General features: G+C 41.0%; 1 protein-coding gene across 1 annotated transcript; it reads right to left on the bottom strand.

The window, feature by feature from the left end:
- Window positions 1-172: 172 nt before the first annotated feature.
- LOC308686734 (protein APCDD1-like) lies at window positions 173-11486 on the bottom strand (the record flags this gene model as incomplete). The annotated part of the gene is made up of 5 exons (XM_081395168.1): window positions 173-1278; window positions 3508-3829; window positions 7115-7441; window positions 9956-10166; window positions 11315-11486. Coding segments are annotated over 5 exons (1460 nt in total), but the record flags the coding sequence as incomplete, so codon positions are not given.
- Between the last annotated feature and the right edge of the window lie 5046 nt (window positions 11487-16532).

Below are 16532 nucleotides of genomic sequence, written 5' to 3'. Positions count from 1 at the left end.
AACTCATTCTCGTACTCGTATAAAAATACCTCTGATATGAACGTCCACGTCTCACTCGTTCTGCAACGAATGCTTTACAGGGAAAAACACACAGAGAAATTAAAGTTCTGTCATTTCAAACCTGTGAGCTGGTCGTTTTCTGTCAAACATTAATCGAGAATTTTTTTTTTTTGAAGCTACTCGAGTCACACCAACAAAATAAGTCCTACAGAAAAAGTAAGGGACACATTTTTAAAGACACAGACACACACACACACACACACACACACACACACTCATACACACTCACTCACTCACACACACACACACACACACTCAAACACACTCACACACAAAGACTCACACACACACTCACACAAACTCACAAACACTCACACACAGTCACTCACACACACACACACATTTGGAGTGCATTTACGTTTATAAATAGTTCGTAGGAACATTTCTAAAACTGTCTTGTGTTCATATTTATGATCATCATCTACTCGTCTTCATGAGCGAGGCTCCTGCTCTCTATGAATGGGAAAGAAAGTGAATAAACAATGACAGAATCTTCATTTCGGGCGTGAATTATTTTTCCTTCAGCATTCGTAGAAAACAAAGTCTCGTCAGAAGTGAAAGCATCGGGCTTCGTTCGTTCTAATAAAGTGCGGTTATCGTTGTGCAGCAGTTTTAATTAGTCCAATCATTATTACACAAGTGCATTCTGGGTCTTCAAGTCAAACATGTTCCAGAAACATCCACATTGGTCCTTCATCTGAAGAATCCCATAAACACGAATAAACTCAAACGCCATCGTCGTCGCCAGATCGCCATGGTAACCGCCCCGGCAACTGGCATGAAAATGCACTTATTTGTCTGCAAACATAAACGCGAATAAACTCAAAACCGCCACCGTCGTCGCCAGATCGCCATGGTAACTACCCCGGCAACGGTTGCTGAGTCGCTGCGGGCCCTCGGCGATGACCTCTGACCTGCACTGGAGTAAAGGCATCTGATAGGACGTGGCTCTCCTCTCGGGCCGGTCCGGGCTGGAGCCGTCGCTGGGCCGCTGGCCGTTGTAGAGCAGGTTTCGCCCGTGAGCGTCCGTCTCCACACGGAAGAGCTCATACTCCGTGTGCGGGAGGCGGAGCCCCAATGCCACGCAGCCATTGGTCGGAGTGACGTCCTGCTCTACGCCCACATGCCACGAGCCCTGAACGCCACACTCGTTCCCCTCGAAGACGTTCAGCAGAGACGTGGTCGCGAGATCCATCGGCATCACACGCATGTGGTTCACTGGAAAAGAGAATTAGTTCATTAAAGTCCATTAATACCCAGATCCGGCCCACATCTGGTACACATGGATCCCACACGGCCCAGATCCGGCCCACATCTGGCACACAGGCACACATGGATTCCACACGTCCCAGATCCGGCCCACATCTGGCACACAGGCACACATGGCCCAGATCCGGCCCACATCTGGTACACATGGATTCCACACGTCCCAGATCCGGCCCACATCTGGCACACAGGCACACATGGATTCCACACGTCCCAGATCCGGCCCACATCTGGCACACAGGCACACATGGATTCCACACGTCCCAGATCCAGCCCACATCTGGCACACATGGATCCCACACGGCCCAGATCCGGCCCACATCTGGCACACAGGCACACATGGATTCCACACGTCCCAGATCCAGCCCACATCTGGTACACATGGATCCCACACGGCCCAGATCCGGCCCACATCTGGTACACATGGATTCCACACGTCCCAGATCCAGCCCACATCTGGTACACATGGATTCCTCACGGCCCAGATCCGGCCCACATCTGGTACACATGGATCCCACACGGCCCAGATCCGGCCCACCTCTGGTACACATGGATTCCTCATGGCCCAGATCTGGCCCACATCTGGCACACATGGATCCCACACGGCCCAGATCCGGCCCACATCTGGTACACATGGATCCCACACGGCCCAGATCCGGCCCACCTCTGGTACACATGGATTCCTCATGGCCCAGATCTGGCCCACATCTGGCACACATGGATCCCACACGGCCCAGATCTGGCCCACATCTGGCACACATGGATTCCACACGTCCCAGATCCGGCCCACATCTGGCACAAAGGCACACATGGATTCCACACGTCCAAGATCCGGCCCACATCTGGCACACATGGATTCCTCATGGCCCAGATCCGGCCCACATCTGGCACACAGGCACACATGGATTCCACACGTCCCAGATCCGGCCCACATCTGGCACACATGGATTCCTCATGGCCCAGATCCGGCCCACATCTGGCACACAGGCACACATGGATTCCACACATCCCAGATCTGGCCCACATCTGGTACACATGGATTCCTCATGGCCCAGATCCGGCCCACATCTGGTACGCATGGATTCCACACAGCCCAGATCCGGCCCATATCTAGCACACATGGATTCCACATGGCCCAGATCTGGCCCACATCTGGCACACGTGGATTTCTCATGGCCCAGATCCGGCTCACATCTGGCACACGTGGATTTCTCATGGCCCAGATCCGGCTCACATCTGGCACACATGGATTCCACACGGCCCAGATCCGGCCCACATCTGGTACATATGGATTCCACACGGCCCAGATCTGGCCCACATCTGGCACACATGGATTCCACACGGCCCACATCTGGCACACATGGATTCCTCATGGCCCAGATCTGGCCCACATCTGGCACACGTGGATTTCTCATGGCCCAGATCCGGCTCACATCTGGCACACGTGGATTCCACACGGCCCAGATCCGGCCCACATCTGGTACACATGGATTCCACACAGCCCAGATCCGGCCCACATCTGGCACACATGGATTCCTCATGGCCCAGATCTGGCCCACATCTGGCACACATGGATTCCACACAGCCCAGATCCGGCCCACATCTGGTACACGTGGATTCCTCATGGCCCAGATCTGGCCCACATCTGGCACACATGGATTCCTCATGGCCCAGATCTGGCCCACATCTGGCACACGTGGATTTCTCATGGCCCAGATCCGGCTCACATCTGGCACACGTGGATTTCTCATGGCCCAGATCCGGCTCACATCTGGCACACGTGGATTCCACCCGGCCCAGATCCGGCCCACATCTGGTACACATGGATTCCACACGGCCCAGATCCGGCCCACATCTGGTACACATGGATTCCTCATGGCCCAGATCTGGCCCACATCTGGCACACATGGATTCCACACAGCCCAGATCCAGCCCACATCTGGTACACGTGGATTCCTCACGGCCCAGATCCGGCCCACATCTGGCACACATGGATTCCACACAACCCAGATATGAAATTATGGTGCGTTAAATCATATTTTTCCATAACTAATAAATTAAATTAGCCTAATTAACGCATTAATTCGACAACACTAGGTTTTGGATTTCTTATTGCAGCAAAATAACAGGCCCAAGGCGAATGTACGTAAGGAGTTGTGAATGATATTCAAAGAGTCTCACCTTTGAACACGAACTCGGTGCCGCCCATGACGCGTGTGGACTGAACCCCGCGACTGTACCGTCCTCTGGCGTAGATGCTGAACGCGGGGTGTTTGCAGACCGGGTCAGAGTAATGGTAGTATCGGCCCTCCCACGTGTTGTTGTTGTCGTGGAAGATGAAGTGTCGTGTGAGGAACAGAACCTCGGGCCGGACCTCGCAGCGCCGGGACACCCAGTGCCCGTGGAGACTCACCGTGAGCTCGGGTCCGTGCGGGAGAACCGGCGGGTGGAGGGGGTCCGAGAGAGACACGATACCACACGAGACACAGCTGAGGTCGTGGTTCTGACAACAGACCAGAGACACGGAATCTGATTATCTTCAATTCAATTCAGTTCACATTTATTTGCAGAGCGCTTTTCACAATGATATTTAAACTGTAAATTATATATTCAAACTGCAAAAACTGTAAATGATACATTCAAACTGCAAAACTGTAAATGATATTTAAACTGTAAATAATACTTTCAAACTGCAAAACTGTAAATTATATTTAAACTGTAAATGATACTTTCAAACTGCAAAACTGTAAATGATATTTAAACTGTAAATGATACTTTCAAACTGCAAAACTGTAAACGATATTTAAACTGTAAATGATACTTTCAAACTGCAAAACTGTAAATGATATTTAAACTGTAAATGATACTTTCAAACTGCAAAACTGTAAATGATATTTAAACTGTAAATGATACTTTCAAACTGCAAAACTGTAAACGATATTTAAACTGTAAATGATACTTTCAAACTACAAAACTGTAAATGATATTTAAGCCGTTAATGATACTTTTACAAAATTCTTTACAAAACTGTAAATTATACTTTTAAACTGCAAAACTGTAAATGATATTTAAACTGTAAATGATACTTTCAAACTACAAACTAGTTATGCTTCTATTAATACATAATCAATAAAAAGCACATGACACTGAATACACACATGCAGAAAACAAGAGTCTGATCCACCCAGAAAACCACCGTTGAACACACACACACACACATACACACACACACACACACACACACACTGGTTGTCCTTTTGTGTCTCAGGGATGGAATTGCAATCATGTCCGTCGAGTGGCTAAATCAGGAACGATGTGTTAATGAGGGCTTTAATGGTGTGCGATGACGCAGTGCATGATGGGATTGAAATGGACACCACATGCTTGAGGACTTTTGATTTTTCTTTACGGCTTATTCTTCGATGTGCACTTGTGGCTGATTTTGCAAATCGTTTTTAATAGCACAAGAAAAAAGTAAACATCTTTCCATAAAGAGGAATTTCTATATTACATTTTTTACGAGCTCATGTCGACCGAAGCTGGTTTGTGTCACAAAAGCAACTACTTAAACGAAGCAACGTGCCAAAAAGAGCTGTTTATGCACATAATACAGTGTAGTGTGTCTGTGAAGGCCAAACGCAGCCCTGCAGGTTTAAAGCGGTTCTTTTGCACACAAAAACACTGAACACAACTGAATATCTTTAAAATCAGAAAGTCAGAAAAAGTTTGGAATAATCACGATTTTTTATGTTTTTGATTGTGTCTCTTCTGCTAACCAAGGCTTGGTTTATTTGATCAAAATACAGTAAAAATTGTGAAATATTATTCCAATGTAAATCAGCTGTTTTCTATGTGGATGTATAGTAAAAGTGTAATTTATTCCTGTGACCAAAGCTGAATTTTCATCATTTTACTAATACTTTGTGTTAAAGTATTTTTAAATGTATTGCTCACCCAGAACACCCTAGTAGCTGCCTAGCAACCACCCAGAACACCCTAGCAATGCCCTAGCAACCACCCAGAATACCTTAGCAACCGCCTAGCAACACCCTACCAACCACTCAGAACACCCTAGTAACTGCATAGCAACACCATAGCAACCACCCAGAATACCCTAGCAACCACCCAGAACACCTTAGCAACCCACCACTAGAAACACCCTAGCAACCGAGTGGCGAGTTTTGCCACTGCAAGCACCACTCACATTCTCTTCAGGAGATGTACATTCTAGTAGTAAAGTGTTCCCCTTCTCATCACTATACGCTGCTGGTCAAAAGTCTTTGCCTCTTACTGAGAGAGAAAACACGAGTCTGAGACTCAAACCAGAGTCATGTTTACTCTAAGCTGAGACATTAATTCATACAGAATGAGGTTTGGTTTGTTTCATCAGAGACGAGAGCGAGGCAGGCCGTCTTCTCTTTTATTATTATTATGATTATTACTGAGATCCTCCTGATAAAACTCTTCCAGATGAAGGAGAAGTCGAGCAGAGAGATAAACATCCTCCAGCACACCAACAGATCACAAATCTCAGCGTTAAGAGAAGATCTTTCATCCTAAACTCAAACATCATCTCAGTCTCGGAAACACACACACACACACACACACACACACACACACACACACACACACACACACACACACTTCTCACTGACACAAGCTTTGTAATGAATAATATTAATACTTTACTTTTTTTTTATGTGTAAACATTTTTAGGATGTTTACATATTTTTATAATAATAATTTAAGTGTTTGTAATGAATAATAATAATGTTTTTTGTAATGAACAGTATTTTTTATAAATAATACATTTTTTAATTAATTATAATAATTTTTTGTAATTAATAATATTAATAATTAATTTAATCCTTTAAAAAAAATACATTTGTACATAAAATACAGTTGTTTAAGTTAGTATTTTTTAGGATGTTTACATATTTTTCTAAAAATAACTTTTGTAATGAATAATATTTTTGTAATTAATATTATTAATAATAATAATAATACATTTTTAAGGTTTAAAAACTTTTGTAAATTTGTAAACTGCTTTTTAATGAAAAAACAATATTTTATATTTGCTATTTTTTATGATGTTTACATATTTTTAGAATAATAATATAGTTTTTGAAATAATAATAAATTTTTGTACTGAATAATAATATTTTTGTAATAAATAATGACTAATTTGTTTTTAATGAAGAAAAACTAATATTTTATGTTTGCTATTTTTTCAGGATATTTACATATTTGTATAAAAATAATAATAAAATACTTTTGTAATGAATAATAATGTAAAGGTTTAAACACTTCTTTGTAAATTTTAGAATAATAATATAGATTTGTAATTAATAATAGTGCATTTTTGTACTGTAATAATAATATTTTTCTAATAAAAAAACTTTAAAACTTTTAAAACTTTATTTTTGGGACATTTACACATTTTTATTGTAATAAAAAAATAAGTTTTTGTAATGAATAATGTTGTTTTTTATATTTATAATTAATTTTTCATTTATCTTTTTGTAAATTTGTAAATTGCTTTTATTTTCCTTTTTTCTTATAAAAAAAAAAAAAAAAAAAAAAACTTACATTTGATGTTGAAGCCTATAAAATGTATTTTCTTTCAAGGATGTTTACATATTTTTTTATTTTACATTTATTAGGATGATTTATTAGTTGCTTTTTCCAAACCAGCTTATTACAGCAGTAAGTCACTCCAGGCTGCCGATTACAGTGACTTCACCCCAGTTTTCAGACAGAATGTTCACTGAATGTTTTCTGGGCTCACCTCGGCGTTCTGCAGCGCCGGCTGATAGCTGGAGGGTCTGTAGTAAATCCTCTGCGCGGGGTCGGTGTGAACGTCTCCCAGGTAAAGCTCCTCCACCAGGTGGTCCAGGTTGTGGTGCAGGTACTGTTTCTCCAGCCTCAGCAGCTGAAGCTCGTGCATGGAGAAGTTCAGGCCTCGGTACCAGTCGCAGTCGCAGACGCTCTCGTCACTCCACAGGTCGTAACTCACGTGAGGCTCCCAGGATCCAGGGTCCCGAGAGGAACCTTTACAGGTGCGGTTCAGTTTTTGACCGAGATCTTCAGCCACCGACACAGAGTGACACACAACCTGTCGAGACAACACACGTTTATTTCTACAGTACACTGTAAAAAACTATTGTGATTTTAACGGTAAAAGACTGCTTTTACTAAAATGGTAAATGAAAAATGACTGCTAAAATGGTAAATGATAAAAGAATACTACAGTGAAAAGACAATAAAACGGTAAACGGTAAAATAATGCTACAGTGAAAAGACGATAAAACGGTAAAAGAATTCTACAGTGAAAAGACGATAAAACAGTAAACGGTAAAATAATGCTACAGTGAAAAGACGATAAAACGGTAAACGGTAAAAGAATTCTACAGTGAAAAGACGATAAAACGGTAAACGGTAAAATAATGCTACAGTGAAAAGACGATAAAACGGTAAACGGTAAAAGAATTCTACAGTGAAAAGACGATAAAACGGTAAACGGTAAAAGAATGCTACAGTGAAAAGACAATAAAACAGTAAACGTAAAATAATGCTACAGTGAAAAGATGATAAAACGGTAAACGGTAAATTAATGCTACATTGAAAAGATGATAAAACGGTAAAATAATGCTACAGTGAAAAGACGATAAAACGGTAAACGGTAAAATAATGCTACAGAGAAAAGACGATAAAACGGTAAACGGTAAAATAATGCTACAGTGAAAAACTGTTAATTGGTTAAAGTTTAACAAGGCATGTTTATATCTACAGCACAGATCGTTTCAAAGCAGCTTCACAGTCATAAACAGAATCAATGACGCAAACTTCATCAAATATGAGACAAATTCAGATTCTGGTCAAGTCAACACACATTAATTATCTACAGTACACTGTAAAAAAGATCATGATTTTAACGGTGAAAGACCGTAAAAATGCTACAATGGAAAACTGTTAATCGGTTAACAGAAAGTTTCCATATATACTGTGAATAACTGTTATGTGATAGATCTAACGGTACATTGTAATTTTACAGTTTTTGGAAGTGAGCAAAGCCACGTTTATCTCTACAGTGCAGATCGTTTCAAAGCAGCTTCATAGAATCTATGATACACACTTCATTAAATATGAGACAAATTCAGATTCTGGTGTGTAACAACAGTCTTATTACACACACTCTGCTTATTACACACACAGTGATGCACAGCAGCACACAAACATGCCAAATATTAAAAATAAAAGGATAACAATATAAAAGATTAATATTGTTTACATAAAGATATGGTGAATTCGGCTTGTCCCGTAGATGGTCTGAGCTTTAATCTCACACACACACACAGCTTTAACCTTGCGCACGAGCAGATCCATTTGCGCTCTGGAGATGCGTTCAGTTTTTCCGCTTGCAAATTCCTCCATGTAAATATCGAATCCTAGCGCAACTGGTTTTTAAAGGGAATGGGAGATGAGATTCTGATTGGTTTAGTGCAGGTTATGCCCAAAACACACCCATTACTCATTAAGAGAATAGAGACAACCCTTTTAGACCAGCGCCGGGAGCGCCGACCATTTTTCCTGTCGTTAAACTAGCAAAAGTGGATTTGGACAGTTGTGCAGTTGCGCCCTGCGCTTTAGACCATAAGCTTAGATCGTTAAAATAGGGCCCTAAGTGTCTTTCACACACTGTATATATGGAAAAATAAAGTTAAGATGATTTAATGACGCACCTGCCCCAGACCTACGTAGATCATATAATAACATAGCCTTTTAAATGCAATTATAATGACCCTAAAATTCAAGATATCAGGGCAAAAATGCCCCTCTATGATTTATTGCCTCATATTTATATCATATGATATAGTAAAGCAATATCACACAAGTGCTGTTTTTGTCTCAAATAGCACGAGTGCAATCGTGAAAATATTAAATTTGACTTCAGAATCCCCAGACAGCAACATAGTGTCGGCCCACATCCGGCCCACATCCGGGCCGTGTGGAATCCATGTGTACCGGATCTGGGCGGACACTATTTTGCTGTCTGTGTCAGTTCAATAAAAAGTTAAGATTATGTTATATTTTAGACACAATATTGTCTGTTTTTGCTCAATTTTGCCAAGGAACATATTATCTAAAGCCAGAGCAGAACTGTTTGCGTCTTTGGTGTTTCGTTTCTAAATGAATGCGCGTTTTGAGCGAATCAACAGGGTGAATCAATGATTCATTCATAAAGAGTGCCATTTACTTCATTCACGAATGAATCAACCTCGACAGCAACATAGTGTCGGCCCAGGGCCACATCTGGCACATGTGGATTCCAGCCGTACCGGATTTGGGCCGGATCTGGGCCGACACTATGTTGCTCTCTGGAAATCAAAGGAATAAGTCAATGACTCACAAATTGTTTAGTTTTAGTGTATCAATTCATTTAAAAAAATACATATTTTGGGGACAGTTTGATTTGTTAACAGATCTTTCGATCTTAAAAATGTATTAAGATTAACTTGACCTAAGATAGACGTGTTGTCCAATTTTGCAACCTTATTGAAAACTTACTGTAAAGTGTTACCAATATGTCCTTATCCGTACATTTGAACATGTGTTTATGTTTCTATACCTGTGCGCGGTGGATCTGGTAGTCGGCCTCGGTCCCGCCCCGTACGATCCAGGACGCCTGTCGGAGTCGCAGTCGGCCCCGGATGAGGAGTGTGTATGTCGGGGCGGTGCAGTGGTTGTCGGCGTAGTAGAACTGGAGAGCCTGGAAGGTGTTGTTGTGAAAGAAGCGATACGAGCGTGTGAGAAACTCTGGACCGGGTCGAACCTCACAGCTGCCATGAGGGAACAGAGAGAGTCAAGTCACCTTTATTTATATAGCACCTTTTACAATACAGATTGTTTCAAAGCAGCTTTACAGAGATAATGTACTGCATTTAATTTTACAGAAAAAAGCTGTTAAATAATTCACAGTATGAATACTGTAGAATTACTGTAGATTACTGGCGACTCTGCAGCCAGTATTTTACTGTAAATTTGGAAAAATGTATTTCATGTTTACGGTAATAAACCGTAAAATATTTTCACAGTATAAATACTGTAAAATAACAGGTGAATCTGCAGCCAGTATTTTATCATTATTTTACAAAGAATTTTTTTACAGTGTGTTTATTATAAGTTGTTTATCCGTGCACATTATTATTGTTTTAACTTCTTGTTCCTGGTAATCTTAAATCAGAATAAGTTCCTCTCGCAGCATCTCTTCTCTTCTCTGATAATGTGGGCGGGGCAACCTGTCACTCACATGAGATCCACCAATAGCAAACCACAACCATCCAATCAATTCCCCACGGACAAAATCAAGCCCCGCCCACATTTGTTCTTGTTTGAGAAGCCTTTCACTCAGATTTAAGGCACAAAGGGGTAGAAAAGACTTGCGCAACTTACGCTTTATGCCGACTTTAATGTTGTAAAATTCATAAATTATGACACAAATTCAAAATTCTGGTAAATTACCGGTAACAGATCATGTGTGAACAGGACCTTTTAAAATATACCGGTGAATTGGATCCAGCAATTTACCAGTAAGGGAGATTGTAACATTAACAGTACATTACCGGTAATATGGTAATTTTTATGGCAATTTTACGGTAATTTAGCAGGTAAATTTTACTGACAATTTACGGTAGTTTACCGGGTCATTTTCACTGCCAATTTTACGGTAATAATTTACTGGGTCATTTTTACTGCCAATTTTACGGTAATAATTTACCGGGTCATTTTTACTGCCAATCTTACGGTAGTTTACCGGGTCATTTTTACTGCCAATGCTGTGTGAAAGGGGCTGATAGTATCATTATTCAGATCAATTCAGTTCAAGTTTTGTTCTCATCTAATAGTGTCCGTGCAATTAAATTGATAATATACGTGAATACTAATTGCCTTTTAAAAGAAAAGAAAAGAAAGGCTCTAACGCTCTCACCCGGTGGACACCCAGTGGCCCTCGATGTTGGGCGGCATCTGGACAGTGATGCGGGCGCCGTTATGCAGGTGTTTCAGCATGTGGAGGCACTGTGTGTGTTTGGACGGCCAGCCGAGACTCTTCTCTAGCGCCAGACGAGGGGAACGACTGTCCGACGAGCCCTTCACACACCCTGAGGACATCAAACACAGCAACTGGTTAGATGAGGTTTAACAGGACATCTGATACGCCCCCGACAGCAACATAGGGGCTGTTTACACCTGGTCACTTCATGCGTTTTTACAGATCGGATAGCTATCTGATTTATCAAAACGATTTCATTTACACCTGGTCACATAAATGTGTTTTTGCAAAATGGATATAAATCCGATCTTCAATTCCAGCGCTATATGTAGCTTTAATGGAGTTCACGTCATCGAAAGCAACCGATATGAGCTGCATTTTATTGATCATTAGCTTATTTCACTATTGTGAAATGACGGTGTTTCCATTAACCAATGTTATGCAACTGAAACGTAATTTTTTTCTCCCACGATAAGTCATTCCAATAATTATGGCGATGGATATTGGCAGGTTTACGTATATCACAGGCACCACACTAGCCGTTATTATTAAAGGAAGGAGACCTAGGTGTGTTTTCCAAGCATTAATAGCAAGGAAAGACCTTTATACTTGTTTTGGGGTGTTTCTCCCTCATTTCTGCTTCGATTAATGAATAACTCTGTCTCGTCTTCTGTCCAAATACACAGTGTCATCTAGGTCATGTGACTATAATGCGCAAAAACTGTTTCCAATGCAGTTTTGCGAAATATTCCTTTTTCGAACTGCCTGAAAAACTCACAAGAACTCATAAAAACTTTTTTTGCGATAAATGGGAGTTTTTGCAAAATTGGCGTGTTTCCATTGGCCGTATTTTCAATTTGCAATTTCAATTTGCGCAATTTGAAGGGTAGTGGAAACTTGGCTATTGAAAAAGGCATTATAAAAGTCCTTAAATGCTACTTAAATGTCCAAATTGAACTAAGGCCTAATCCTGGCTTAATCTGAGCCCTGTGTGTGAAACCGGGCCAATATGTCATAATGTTTACTTTTAACGTCATAACTTTTGCTTTTTATATCATAATTTAGACTTTTTTAGAAGAAAATCCTGAGCTTCATGTGTGTTCAGCTCGTAAATACGATCTTTTTGACATGACTTGAACACGCCATTGGCCCATTCCTCCCTTAAAGAAACTTCCAGATCACTGATATTCTTTGGTTTTCACATTACCAATGCTTTCTTTAAATTTCGCCAAATATTTTCAATGAGATGTTAATTTGAAGACTGTCCAGGCCACTCAAGAACAGTCTACGACTGATCCCTGAACCAAGCTTTTCCCATCCTGCAGGAAAGTCCATTGATCCTCAAGCTTCAGTCTCTGCACCAAAGGCATCACCATCTTTGCCAAAATGGCTTTGATACTTCAAAGAATTCATGATGTCCTTCATTCAGTCAAGATTTCCACTTCCACAGCATAACACGACAGGAGCGCCACCATGTTTGACCATTCTTCTGCTCAGAAGAACATCAAATCTCCAGTTTGGTCACATCACTCCATTAAACGGCACAATAGGGAAGACTTGCACATCTTACGCTTTACGCTAAATTCATAAATGATGACACAAATTCAAAATTCTATAGCTCTACAGAAGACATTAGCCCCTTTCACTCTCAGGGCCCTATCTCGCACCCAGCTCAATTGACTTTGTACACCGACGCATGTATCATTCCTATTTTACACCCGCGCACAGCGGACTCTTCCCTCCACAGACGCACATCGGTAAATTAGGAAATAAACTTGCACCCACGGGGGCGGTTCAGCGCAAAGAGGAGGCGTTATCCGGTGCAAACGTTCCCTGGCAGTTTCAGAAAACAATTCCGCCACTGACCAGGAGAAACCTCGTCTAAAGTCAGTGGCGCGTTGCGCATGCTATTCAGATGCTATTTTAAGGGTGCATGCTTGGCCATAATCAATGTAGCGTGAGCACAACACACACACACTTTATTTCTCTCATCTACACAGACGCAGCAGTTTTCATTTTTAGAAAACCATACATTATTACAAGGAACAATATTACCACTCGAGGGAAATCATGGTTTTGTCCATGAAGAAGTGAAAAAATAGGCATAAATCTAGCTTACACATTTACCCAAATTATCATACGCCTGTTTAAGCGAAGCTAATCTGGGTGTGTTTCTCCGTCCCCAATGTCACTTCTCTGTGTTTTACGGCCCTGACGAGAACGCCGGTCTCCTCGGCTGTGAACCGCCCCTGGCAAATCCGCCGTTATAATAGCAATCCGCCATGGAACAAGCGCGCCTGCTCTTAAAGGGAATGTGAGATGACGCTCTGATTGGTTTATTTCACGTTACGCCCAAACCACACCTATGAGTAATGAAGCGACTTCAGACCAACACATTTTAGATTTGCGTCGGAGAGTCATTTATCCCGCCGGTGTAATAGCAACAGCGCCCGAGATCCGCCCACAAAGTTACTTTTCGTTTTGCGCTTGATACTTGCGTTTCAGATCGTTAAAATAGGGCCCATAGTCTTTACTGGTAAATTACCGGTGTGAACATGACCTTTTCAAATATACCGGTACATTGGTTCTGGCAATTTACCAGTAAGGGAAGTTGTAACATTACCAGTAAATCACCGGTTATATGCGCTGTGTGAACGCGGAATGAAGATTACCGGTATTTTGCTCGTACGAGGTCAGAACTCACTGATCCAATCAGAAGCCGTTGAAGGAGCCATTCATAAAATGATGACGCCTCCATGTTTGACCATGTTCTGCTCAGAAGAACATCAATGTTCCAGTTTTGGTCACATCACTCAATTAAACATTATTCCAGGACTCCACAGGTCTATCCAAATGAGTTTTAGCATATTCAAGTCGGCCTTTTGTGTTCTTCTGGGTCAAGAGTGTCATTCGGCAAGACTTCCCGACATGAAGGCCATGCTTGTCTAGTGTTCTTCTTATCCTCCGCAGTGAAATGTTTTTTCCTCCTTTCATCGGTTCATCTTGCAAGTCTTTGGCAGTAAACTGAGTGTTTTTCTCAGTTGCTCTGATCAAACATTTTATTCCCCTTAATGATCAGGTTTTCTTGTACAATAATCCTGCCAGATGAGTCTCTAGAAACTTTGAGTGTTTTGGAGAACTTCTTATAGACTTTCTAATGGAATAAAACAGTTTGTTCTCTTCTGACTTGGCCATATTTGCTACTCAACTTTGGCACAAGCATGAGATAAATGTATGTATGTGTAACATCACAAGCTAATTCAGTTTCCAAAGGCTTTGCAAAGTTTTAACACAATTGTGTACCATACAAATAAGTGACTTAAAAACAGCAGCGTTGTTACAAAAATCCTACAACTCAAAAGCATTACAATATCCATCCATCCATCCATCCAGATCATTTTAATGTAAAACACTTTGAATTACCAGCTATAATTTCAGTTTATGTTAGTATTGAAAGGGTTAATTCATTCTGTAAATACTTGAGAAATGTTCGCATGTACAAATGTCAAAAGATCTGCAAGTAAACACTGTAATGACACATGGCTTTAAAGATACTAACTACACATCGTTTAGATCACTTGGCCACAACTCAAGCTGAATGGAAAGAATAATTCCGGAAAGAACACACACACACACACACACACACACACACACACACACACACACACACACACAGACACTCAGTGTGTGAACGTTAGGGCATATAAAGACCTGTAATGAATGTGGGAAGGAGCTGGTGTTTTGGACAGAGATAAGGTGTTATAATTCTTTTTTAAATTCGGTGTAATGACACTTGGAGAAAATAAAGCTCATGGTTGAGATAACACCAAACACATTTCTGGCCCGCGATCAGGATCTGTATACGGGCGCCAGATGAAAGGAGAGAAACCCAGAATAGCTGACGAATCTGAGGACTAAAACCTCGGAAATTAAAGAGTTTTAGTGCCTGAGGCTTCAGGTCTGCGTATATGAACACGCATTCCAGCGCAAGACCAGAAACATCAGCAAATATATTCCCAAAGTAGGAAACTTTATGACAAGAAACTACATCTGTCTGAATCAGAGTAAAGAGAGCATGCAGAATAACAGCATTAACCATTTCAACCATGAAACAGTGCTGAAACAATCCTCTCAATATAAAAATAAAGGGTTTTCATAAAAGAAACATTTTTGGTTCCACAAAGAAACTTTCAGTGATCAATTTTATATAAGATTCACACTCATTTGCATATTTAAACAACTTGTAACACAAGAAATGTTTGCCATTCTTAAAGTAATCTGTAACACTTTACAATAATGTTCATTTATTAAACATTAATGTATGAGCAAACCATGAGCAATACATTTGTTACTGTAATCTTTGTTAACGTTAGTTAATTAAAATACATTTGTTCATGTTAGTTCAAAGTGCATTAACTAATGTTGACAAGATTTTAATAAAGGATTAGTATATGTTGAAATTTACATTAACAAAGATTAATAAATGCTGTATAAGTGGTTCATTATTAGGTAATGTTAACTAATGAACCTTACTGTAAAGTGTAACTAAACGTATAACTGGGTGTGTGGAGATATATATTAGTTGCATGCTTCTCCTATTAACCCTTCATCCGCATTCATCTTTACGGATCATAACGAAACCCTGCGTTCTCCAGGGAAACTCCGGCCTGCACATCTGGAAACATTAGTAACGCTTCGCTGCTTCCCTCGTATCAAAGTCATCTCTCTCAGTCTCTCTCCTGAGAAACGCTTGCACCTCGTTTGCAGAAACGAACCCGTTCGACACGACAGCCATCGCCACTGATCCTCAAACTCTCCATACCGGCGTGATGATCCGATCTATATTCTGAATGTGCTGATCCAATCTGACCTCTGACCTGTAATGCCTGAATCATAATCATAATCATACACTGTTGGTTCGTTGGCCAGATGTGAACTGAGCGACTGAGTCTGGTTTCTCTCAAGGTTTTGGTTCCACTGTCGCCTTATTCGCCTTTGTTGCCATTGGCTTTTATCTTGCTTAGTTGGGGACATTAACATTTAATTTAATATTCAACAATAATATTGATCTTCCTGCATTGACACCGTTATATGAGAACTGAACTGAGCTGAACGATGACATCACGGTTTTCTGTATATATATGAACTAAATTAA

The sequence above is a fragment of the Scardinius erythrophthalmus genome, assembly GCF_964197995.2.
Source record: "Scardinius erythrophthalmus genome assembly, contig: HAP1_SCAFFOLD_710, whole genome shotgun sequence".
In the NCBI taxonomy this organism is placed as follows: domain Eukaryota; kingdom Metazoa; phylum Chordata; class Actinopteri; order Cypriniformes; family Leuciscidae; genus Scardinius; species Scardinius erythrophthalmus.
The sequence above is the reverse complement of the archived record's forward strand: the minus strand, read 5'-3'. Positions and strand labels throughout refer to the sequence as shown.